This window comes from Humulus lupulus, chromosome 9, assembly GCF_963169125.1.
Source record: "Humulus lupulus chromosome 9, drHumLupu1.1, whole genome shotgun sequence".
Taxonomy (NCBI): domain Eukaryota; kingdom Viridiplantae; phylum Streptophyta; class Magnoliopsida; order Rosales; family Cannabaceae; genus Humulus; species Humulus lupulus.
This window is the reverse complement of record NC_084801.1, coordinates 110,554,991-110,566,154: the sequence shown is the minus strand read 5'-3', so window position 1 is coordinate 110,566,154 and position 11,164 is coordinate 110,554,991. Positions and strand designations below refer to the sequence as shown.

The following is an 11,164-nucleotide window of genomic DNA, read 5'->3' as shown; positions in this document are numbered from 1 at the left end:
AATAACAAATTGAATCTCCCTGTGTGGCGGCAACCCCAGTAGCTCCTCAGGAAATATATCCAAAAACTCACAAACCATCCTGGTCTCTCCCGACCCCACTGGCAACATCCTGGTAGTGTCCACCACACTAGCCAGAAAACCTATGCATCCCCCCTGCAACAAGTCTCTGGCTCTCAATGCTGAAATCATGGGTACACAGGATCCAGACACCGCACCCACAAAGACAAAAGGGTCCTCGCCCTCGGGCTCAAAAGTAACCATCTTCTTCCTACAATCAATCGTAGCCCCATATCTAACCAACATCCACCCTGCAACAGGTCTCTGGCTCTCAATCTTGAAATCACGGGTACGCGGGGTCCACATATCGCACCCACGAAGACAAAAGGATCCTCGTCCTTAGGCTCAAAAGTCACCATCTTCTTCCTACAGTCAATGGTAGTCCCATACCTAACCAGCCAATCCATTCCTAGGATCTTGTCAAAATCCTCCATATCTAGCTCAATCAAGTCAACTGAAAGATCCCTACTATCAACCATCACTGGCAGTGCCCTAATCCATCTCCTAGAAACCACCAGTTCCCCAATAGGCAATAAAGTCCCAAACCCCGCAGTCCGATACTCACTAGGTCTACACAATCTATCAATCACTTTACTAGAAGCAAGGGAATGTGTAGCACCAGAGTCAACCAATACAGTAAAAGTAGAGCCAGCGCTAGAAAGCTGACCTGTCACTACCGAGGGACTAGCCTCGGCCTCTGCCTGTGTCAAAGTGAACACTCAAGCTGGAGTGAAGCTGTCCACCTTTCCTGCTTCCCCTTTCTTCATTGTTGGGCAATCCTTCTTGAGGTGCCCCATCGTTCCACACACATAGCAAGCCTTGGCCCGACATTGGCCCTGATGGCGCCTTCTACACCTCGGGCACTCCGGATAACTCCTCCATGGTTCACTGCTGCCCTGACGCCGCCCTGACCACCCCAACCCCTCCTATCAGGACCAACAGCGGTCGAAGTGTCAGGGGTCTTTCTCTTAAAATCACTGGGGCCTCCGCCCCTACCTGACCCAGAGTAAGGAGGCACCACTCTGCCGCCCTCCCACCTTACTGCACTTTCCCTCTAGATCTTATTCTCTGCTTCCTCAGCGGTAAGAGCCTTCTCCACTGCCTGGGCATAAGTTGTCACCCCAGGAACTGTCGTAATCCTCACATCTCGGTCTATCATAGCATTAAGCCTCTGGTAAATCTTTCCTGCCTAGCTGCATCAGTAGGCATAAGCTCTAGTGCGAACTTCGCAGGCCTATCAAACTTTAGGGCATACTCAGTAACTATCATGTTGCCCTGCACCAAACACACAAACACATTAACTTTCTAACCGAGAAAGGTGCCATTCCAATTCCTACCACTGGAAGCTTACTCATAATGGGAGAGACTCCTTCAATGGTACCTGCAAAGGTGAAACCACCCCCTGGCGTGAAGCTTCTATCAGCTTTACAGTTCAAGAAGGGTGTGAAGAAGCAAGAGCCCACTTATGTAGCTGTACCCACCGTGTTCGAAGAAGTAGTGGAAGAAATTGTTCCACTAGAAATTATGAGGGTCTTAAGGATGTATGGGGATGTGATGCCAGATAAACTCCCCAAAGCCTTGCCACCAAAGAGGGGGATTGATCACCAGATAGAGCTGGTGCCCGGAGCGAAACCTCCAACAAAAATTCCATACAGAATGGCACCCCCTGAGCTAGAAGAATTGAGGAAGCAATTAAAAGATTTATTGGAGGCAGGGTTCATCAGACCGTCGAAGGCATCATTTGGCGCACCGGTGCTATTCCAAAAGAAGCACGATGGGAGCTTGAGACTGTGCATCGACTATAGGGCTCTCAATAAGGTGACAGTTCGCAACACCTACCCCATCCCTCTGATCGTTGATTTGTTTGACCAGCTAAGTGGAGCCAAATACTTCACAAAGTTGGACTTGAGATCGGGCTACTATCAGGTGAGGATTGCAGATGGGGATGAACCAAAGACTACGTATGTTACTCGATACGGAGCATTTGAGTTTCGAGTAATGCCGTTTAGGTTGACAAATGCACCTGCTACCTTCTGTACACTAATGAACCATGTATTCCACGAGTATCTAGATAAGTTCATGGTGGTGTACTTGGATGATATCGTGGTTTATAGGGCCACGATTGAAGAGCATCAATTACACTTGGCTCAAGTGTTTCAGAAGTTGAGAGAGAACAAGGTATATGTGAAGCACGAGAAATGCTCGTTTGCACAGGAGAGCATCAAGTTCTTAGGCCACGTTGTGGAATGTGGCCGAATTCGTATGGATCTAAAGAAGGTGAGGGCAATCCAGGAATGGAAAGCCCCCACAAACGTGAAAGAAATCCGCTCCTTCTTGGGCCTAGCCAACTACTATAGATGATTTGTGGACGGCTACTCAAGAAGGGCGACATCCTTGACTGAGCTTTTGAAAGTGGGTGTGATTTCGGCGTGGACTGACAAGTGTGCTGAAGATTTCAGGAGTTTGAAAGAAGCCATGATGAAGGATCCTGTTCTTTCCTTGCCAACTATTAGCAAGCCCTTCGAAGTAGAGACAGATGCATCAGATTATGCTTTGGGAGGGGTACTAGTACAAGAAGACCACCCGATCGCATATGAGAGCCGCAAGCTGTCTGAAGCTGAGAGGAGGTATACTGCCCAGGAAAAGGAGCTCCTCGCAGTTATACATTGCTTGCAAGTGTTGAGCCATTACTTGCTGGGGTCAAAGTTCGTGGTGAAGATGGATAATGCAGTTGTGAGTCATTTCCTTACTCAGCCGAAGCTGACCCCTAAGCAGGCTTGATGGCAGGAGTTTGTGGCAGAATTCGACTTCCGTTTTGAGCACAGGGCAGGACGCTTGAACCAGGCAGCTGACGCCTTGAGTCACAAAGTGGAGTTGGCGACTCTAAAGATCTTGGCTAGTTTGTTGGCTAGCGTGGTGAACACTCCACTCAAGGAATGCATCAAAGAAAACCTGGAGAAAGACCCAGTTGTAAGGACCATCTTGAAGCTCGTAAAAGAAGGCAAGACTCGCCAGTTCTGGGTGGAGGATGATCTTCTGTGGGCTAAAGGGGGGCGCCTGTATGTTCCAAAAGTTGGAGATTTCCGAAGGACATTACTAAGCGAGTGTCATGACACCTTGTGGGCAGGTCATCCGGGGTGGCAGAGAACCCACGCACTCTTGAAGTAGGGGTACTACTGCCCACAAATGCGTGATGATGTAGTGGAGTACACCAAGACCTGTCTCGTCTGTCAGCAAGACAAGGTTGATAGGAACAAGACACCTGGTTTGTTGGAGTCCTTGCGAGTCCCAAGCCGACCATGGGAAAGTGTGTCGCTTGACTTTATCACCAGTCTTCAGAAGACAGGGGATTTAAGTGCGATCTTGGTGGTCGTGGATAGATTCTTGAAGTACGCAACATTCATCCCAGTGTCGAAGTACTGTTCGGTAGAAGAGACAGCCAGACAATTTTTCAAGCATATTGTCAAATATTGGGGAGTGCCCCAGAACATCGTTAGTGACCGAGATGGAAGATTCACTGGGACCTTTTGGTCGGAACTATTCAATCTCTTGGGGTCACAACTAAACATTTCCTCGAGCTACCATCCGCAGACAGATGGGCAGACAGAAAGATTCAACGGGATGTTGGAGGAGTACTTGCGCCACTTTGTCAATGGCAATCAGAAAAATTGGCCGCAACTACTCGATGTAGCTCAATTTTGCTTCAACTCTCAAAAGAGTTCTTCATCGAATAAGAGCCCTTTTGAAGTTGTTAATGGACAGCAGCCATTGTTACCCCACACAGTGGATGAATATCGCAGTCGAAACCCGCGAGCCTTTCACTTCACAAAAAACTTGAAGAAAACAACAGAGATTGCCCGAGCTTATTTAGAAAAAGCATAAAAAAGAATGAAGAAGTGGGCTGATCAGAAGAGCAGACCACTAGAGTTCAAAGCTGGTGACTTAGTGTTAATCAAGCTGAGGCCCGAACAGTTGAGATTCTGAGGGGACAAAGAAATTAGACTCATTTGCAAGTACGAGGGTCCAGTCTCAATCATCTCAAAAGTTGGCCTAACTTCCTACAAAGTCGACCTACCAGCCTAGATGAAGATACACCCGGTCCTTCATGTCAGCAACTTGAAGCCGTATCATGGAGATCCAACAAATCCAGCACGCAACTAGTCAACTAGAGGAGGAGTCATCGTTCAGCAAAGGAGCAAGCGTCAACCTGAAGAAATCCTGGCGGAAAGGACGGTCACCGCTGACCGTAAAAAGCATAAAGAATATCTGGTAAAAAGGAAAGGGCTCGCAGATGACGAGATCAGCTGGGGGAAGGCGGAAGACTAGAAGAAGCTCACGCAGAAGATTGAAGATCTACAAGCTACTTCATCAAGGACGCCGAAGGATTGAGTGGGGGAGAGTGTTGCGTGCTGCCCCTTTGGCACACCCACATGGGGCCATTTTGTAATGAGCATGCCTTGGTGCTTGATCATTAGTCAAGTCTTGCACCAAGCGACCTCATGGGATAGGGTAGTGGCAGTTTTGTAATATTGCTTATGTCTCCCAGACAAAAATCATATATGTTCCTGGGAAGACTTTATTTCCCTAGAAGGATCCTTAGGGGAGGTGACCTGGTGACTTAGGGAAGCACCATGGCCATCAGCAGATAGGGGCCAGAGATGTGTACTCCCTTGCCCTATCAAGACTATATATGAATGAAATAACATTTATCCATACTTGCTCCTGTGTGCTGCCTTGTTGCTTATGTGTTACTTGTTTGTTATCTTCGTTGGGCCATTGTGTGCCACTTGCCTTGTTGTGTGCTTTGTGTTGTATGGACATTCCTAGGAATGACTTGCTTTGTGCTTGCTCATACTTCGTTATTTCCTGTTCCATGTCCGAGATGTGTATGTGGCTAACCGCTGAGTTTGTTTGCCTGTAGGTGTGTGTTGTAGGCTGACTTGCTAGCTTGAAGAGTCTACAAGTGTCGCACGTTCCGTCTAGTTGGAGTATCCAAATAGCCGGCCCGTGACATCGAGCACCCACGCCAAACCCACTGATGGCACTGATCACTTGCACATGGATTGATCAAATTAATATATGATCAATTCAAATATGCATTCACGCATGAAGTGATGATCATATCATTGATCATTTAAAAAAAAATTGATTACAATAATCATAAAAAAAATCCAAAACAATTTTGGTTATTGAATACCATCTCATTCAATAACATAACTCAACTTCTAAAAACTATAAATTTAAAAAATTACAAAGAACATATACCCAACAAAACAATATGGATGTACATTGATTCTAATTCAAAATAAGAACAAAACCAAGAACAAAGATATCCTTATAGTTAACGATCAATCTCATTTATGACATCCATAAAACATATTCAAAATATATAATAAATAAGAACAGCCCTTAAGCCCACTCAAAAAATATGTGTTTTACGTGTTCATACATTCAAAATAAACACAGATAGATTCATGACACATGATCTCAATCATGGCTCTGATACCAATTATTGTTTTTGATCATGTGATTTACAATGCAGCGGAAGCATGTGATGATATTGCAATGCGATAATAACAATTATTAAAGTATAAGAACGAATCACTCTAGGAACTGTAACTAGAATGAGATATTTCTCATACGACATGAATCTGAATAAAAAGAAAAATACAAATACATTTTTGTAGATGTAGAACACGTGTATATCAAATAGCGTCTTAGCCTCCTAACCCACCATCTTCCATACTATGACTCGCACAAAGAGAAGGAGATAAGTGGATGTCAATGATATTTGGTAGGATGCACAAGAATACACTTTTGAATCTCAACACATGAGGGAGTGTTCTTCTCACAATATAGAGAGAACAAAGTTCTATATTTTTCTATCTTGGCAAAATAACATGAAATGCATTTGTTGTCTTCACTTTCTTTTCTTGATGTTATATTCTATTAATGTAACAATAGAAATAAGACCTACCCTAATCACATTGGGCCTATGCGTGGGCCACAGTCCATTTAGACCGTGGTTGGAGCCAACTATAGGGCTTTGGGTCCTGTGGTATTTTATCTTTATAAAATGCTATTTGTTGAGCATTTATCATATTATTTCAATAAAAATTAATTTCACATAATTATCAATATAATTTTATTTTCCATTAAATATTATTTCACAAATAATATTTATTTGCGAGAATAAAACTAGTACTTTATTATTTTTAATTATTTTTATTTAATTCCAAAATTCTACATCTGTGTTATCGAGCTAGTACGGGGATGATATGGACTCGTACTTCTATGCTCCAATAATTTAACTATTAGTTGCATTAATTAATTTATTAACTATGAATTATCCCACTGGAAATTCATAGTTAAACTCTCAAAAATACAGTCTTATACTATTAGAAGCTATAACTTTAAAGATGTCCATTGATTTAGTCATTCCATTAGTTCTGACCCTCTGCTAGTTGTTCATAATTAAAGCTAGGTCTTAATGTTCGTTAGCCTCTCTAATTATGTCTATATCAATTAGTTCCATTGATCATTTAATAAACATTATTATTTTATAAATTTAATTATAGAATGAAATTTCTCTTCTCTAATAGAAATTGAGCACTCTATGTTCAAATCCGAAATCTGTAACATCCCGTAAAATTGCTTATCATAATTTGTGGAAACAGATAACCGTTTACTAAAAATAAAGTAACCGAAAATTCATATACAAAAAACTCTTTAAACATGCAATAGTTTAGAAGGATGCACATACTTAAAAGTGAATTACAGTGTAATAATTTAAAAACATTCAACAATCGTAAAATAAATTTTTAATTATCATATGGGTTCTAGTCCCCAAAAAATAATTCCCAAAAGGTCGGTCCACATGTACAACCTCGCAGATAAACTTCAGCGCTCACTAATCTAAACATCAATCAATTTTTCTTAAACTTATTGGCTCGACTATAATGTCCAAGTTTCCAAACAAAATTAATATTATTATGTAATAGTATTTCCTATTTAATTAATCTAATATTTTTACCCAATTAGGGTTTTTGACCTAGTCCACGACCAAAGGTCTCGGTTTCTAAAACAATCGCACTTACCACAATATGGTTAATATTCAAACATCATGAACTTATTGTAACATAAAATGTTCCCCTGAAATAATACATAAAATACCTGAAACTAAGGTTTACACAGTGCCCTAACGTGGGTGTTACAATACCTACAATTTATACAAGTTTCGTCCTCGAAACTTAGAACAACTGTGGGTATAACTCTCTCATCCGATCTTTGGGCTCCAATGTTTCTTCTTCTACCCCATGGTTAAACCACTTCACCTTAACCAAGGGTATAGTCTTATTACGCAACACCTTATCCTTACGATCTAGAATCCTCACGGGTTTATCCTCGTTACACAGTTTCAGATCCACCTCCAACTGTTCGTAAGTAAGTACATGGCTCAGGTCTTCCACATATTTTCTCAACATTGACACATGGAATACATCATGTACTAGAGCCAAAGCAGGTGTGAGAGCTAATTGATAAGCTACTACGTTGATTTTCTCCACTATCTCAAAAGGTCTGATATACCTTGGACTTAATTTTCCTTTCTTACCAAAATGCAGAGCTCCCTTAAATGAAGCCACCTTCAGGAGCACCTTAACACCAACTTCAAATGAAAAGGGTCTTTAGCATTGGTCTGCATATTTGTGTTGTCGATCCATTGAGAACTGCAGCCTCTCCCGAATCTTCTTGATGTCTTCCGTAACTTTATCCACATCCTCTGTACCAAAGAATCTTTGGCTTCGTGCCAATGAATCAGGGATCGACATTTTTGCACGTACATGGATTCATACGATGCCATATTAATAGAGTCGTGGTAGCTATTGTTGTAAGTAAATTCCATCAGTGGAAGTTTTCCGCTCCACGACCCCTGAAAGTCGAGTACACAGGCTCTCAGCATGTCTTCCAGCTTTTGGATCGTTCGCTAACTCTAGTCATCTGTTTGGGGATGGAAACTAGTGCTATACTTAAGTTGAGTCCCCAAACCTTCTTACAACCTTTTCCAAAATGATGAGGCGAAGCATCCGTCTCGGTCTGAAATGATGGACTTAGGTACTCCATGTAGTCGTATAGTCTCTGCTATGTAAAAGTCTTGTAATTTATCCGCATAATAAGTTATCCTAATGGGTAAGAAATGTGTCGACTTGGTCAATCTATCAACAATAACCCATATCGTATCTTGACCCTTGGGAGTATTAGGCAGTCCAGTGACAAAATCCATTGTGATCATCTCTCACTTCCATTCTAGAATCTTTAGCGGTTGCAGCAACATGGCTCGTCGCTGGTGCTCCGCCTTGGTTTGTTGGCAAGTGAGGCAATGAGCCACGTATTCTGCTACATCCTTTTTCATCTTTGGCCACCAAAAATATTTCCTTAAATCCTTGTACATTTTTGTAGCGTCGGGGTGCGTTGCATAAGGGGCATTGTGTGCCTCATAGAAGATTTGCTTCTTAATATATGCATCATCGGAAACACAAGTTCTACCTTTAAAGCCTAACATCCCATCTTTCAATATGTGGAATCCTGGTAGCATATCCTTCCTCTCCTCGTGTTTGATCTGCTCATACTAAGGCTCCAAAAGTAGTTCTCCTTGTATGGCTTCCAAAATGGTGGGTTGCACAGAAAGATTTACTAATTTTCCAACAACTACCTTGAGATCCAACGTAGACCTTGCAATTCCAAGGGCATTTCCTGCACCGTCATCACGTACACCATCTACTGCCGACTCAGAGAATCTACTACCTTATTGACCTTTCCAGAATGGTAAAGAATATCAAAATCAAAATAATTAAACAATTCTAACCACCGGCACTGCCTCATGTTCAATTCCTTCTGGTGAAGAAGTACTTGATGCTCTTCTGGTCGGTGTAAATGTCACAATGTATCCCATAGAGATAATGCCTCTAGAATTTTAATGTGAACACTACTGCAACCAACTCTAAGTCATGCGTCGGGTAGTTCTTTTCGTTATTCTTTAGTTGTTGGGACGCATAAGCTATCACCTTGCCATGTTGCATCAGTACCGCCCCCAGTCCTTGTCTTGAGGCATCGCTGTAGATCGAGTATCCCTCTGTCCCAATGGGGATAGTCAGTACTGGGGCGGTGGTCAACCTCATCTTTAGCTCTTGGAAACTCTTCTGACACAGTTCGGTCCATACAAACTTAGAATTTTTACGGGTAAGAATGGTCATTGGAGTAGCTATTTTGGAGAACACTTCTACAAACCGCCTATAATACCCTGCTAATCTGAGAAAACTTCTCACTTCCTCATCATTTTTTGGAGGTTTCCACTGACTTATTGCCTCTATCTTGGTTGGATCCACAAATATCCTTTCTCTTGACACCACATGGCCCAAGAAACTCACTTTTTCCAGCCAAAATGCACACTTGGAGAATTCGGCATAACGCATGTTCCTCCAAGTTCCTCGAGTATATCAAAATATCGTCAATAAAAATGATGATGAATTTATCCAAAAACTTGCTAAAATCTCGGTTCATGAGGTCTATGAATGCGGCGAGTGCATTGGTTAGTCCAAAGGACATCACTACAAACTCATAGTACCCATATCGCATTCAAAACACTATCTTAGGTATGTCTGACTCCTTAACTCTAAGCTAATGCTAACCTGATCGGAGATCTATCTTGGTGAATACCGATGCTCCCTAGAGTTTATCAAATAAATTGTTGATCTTGGGGAGTGGGTACCGATTCTTAATCGTCACCTTGTTCACCTCTCGATAGTCTATACACATTCTCATGGAGTTGTCTTTCTTCTTTACAAACAACACTAGGGCTCCCCACGGAGAATGACTTGGTCTTATGAACTTTCTATCCAACAGCTCCTGCAGTTGAGCCTGCAGCTCCTTCAATTTTGCTGGCGCCATTCCGGTACGGAGCTTTCGAAATGGGCGCCATCCCTGGAATAAGTTCTATTTCAAACACCACTTCTCACTCCGGCGGTAGCCCAGGAAGGTCATTAGGAAATACTTCAATATATTTGCATATGATGGGTACTTCGGCTGGTTGTAACTTTCCCTCTTTCTCCTTATCCACGACGTGGGCTAGATATCTGATTCAACCATCCCCTAACATCTTCCTCACCTTCATATCAGAGATCATCGTGAATTTCTTTTCCATGGCTGTGCCTTGGAACGTAAATGACTCCTCTCCTGCTTGGTTGAAAACCACTTTCCTCTTCTTACAGTTAATAATGGCGCCATACTAAGATAACCAACGCATCTCTAATATTACATCATATTCGTGTAGGTCTAAAATCAACAGGTCCACTGTCAATACTCATCCCTCTACCCAAACTGGTACGAATCTTACCCACGACTGCACCAACATATCTTCACCTGAAGGAAATGACACCCCACAGACACTAGGCATAGGTTCAGGCATTCTATTCATTTTTTTAGGGAAAGAGGCAGCTACAACAAAATGTGATGCACCAATGTCCAATAATGCATATGTTGAAGTTTGGGCAATAGAGATATGGCCTGACACCATCTCAGATGGTTCGGCTTCTTGGTTGCCATGAGTAAGAGCGTTGACCCGTGGCGGGGCTCCTATTTGTTGGGAATTGTGCCTTGAAAGCATATGTATTAGACATTGTTTTAAGAAATAAATAAATTGAATTTCTTATGCATATATTTTAGGGACTATATTATTCTGGGATAATATTAGGTAAATATCATAAAAATACATAAGTTCATATATGTTATCTCAACCACGTAATGGTACGAGAGGATTGTGTTTGATATAAATGAACTTGAATAGTTCGTAGTAAAATAAAGTTATGGAATCTTTAGATTAATTTTTCCAAGTACAGTCCACTAGTATTATGAATACATGTGATCTAGATCCAGATTACTAGTGTAGTAGGACACTTTAGTGGAGGTACTTTATATATTAGAGAATATATAGAACTAGACCATATATGTTTATTATTACTAAGTTAAATACCATTTCGAAGTATTAATTAAATATATCAACTGATGATCATATAAAAATAGATCTTAATCTTGAAGTTACTATGAACTCATG

General features: G+C 41.8%; 1 protein-coding gene across 1 annotated transcript; it reads right to left on the bottom strand.

Annotated features, from left to right (window-relative positions):
• Positions 1 to 7,307: 7,307 nt before the first annotated feature.
• Positions 7,308 to 7,886, bottom strand: LOC133799932 (uncharacterized). Its single transcript, XM_062237920.1, has 2 exons — positions 7,844 to 7,886; positions 7,308 to 7,723 (listed from the first exon to the last, which is right to left on the bottom strand). The coding sequence occupies exons 1-2, from the start codon at positions 7,884 to 7,886 to the stop codon at positions 7,308 to 7,310; spliced, it is 459 nt and encodes a 152-aa protein (XP_062093904.1).
• Between the last annotated feature and the right edge of the window lie 3,278 nt (positions 7,887 to 11,164).

What these genes read in the sequence shown, in the direction of transcription:
- LOC133799932 (XM_062237920.1), bottom strand. Translation starts at nt 7,886, where the DNA reads ATGTCGATCCCTGATTCATTGGCACGAAGCCAAAGATTCTTTG. An exon ending in ACGAAGCCAAAGATTCTTTG is followed by an intron (nt 7,724 to 7,843) that starts GTACAGAGGATG and finishes TTTCATTTGAAG; the next exon opens with TTGGTGTTAAGGTGCTCCTG.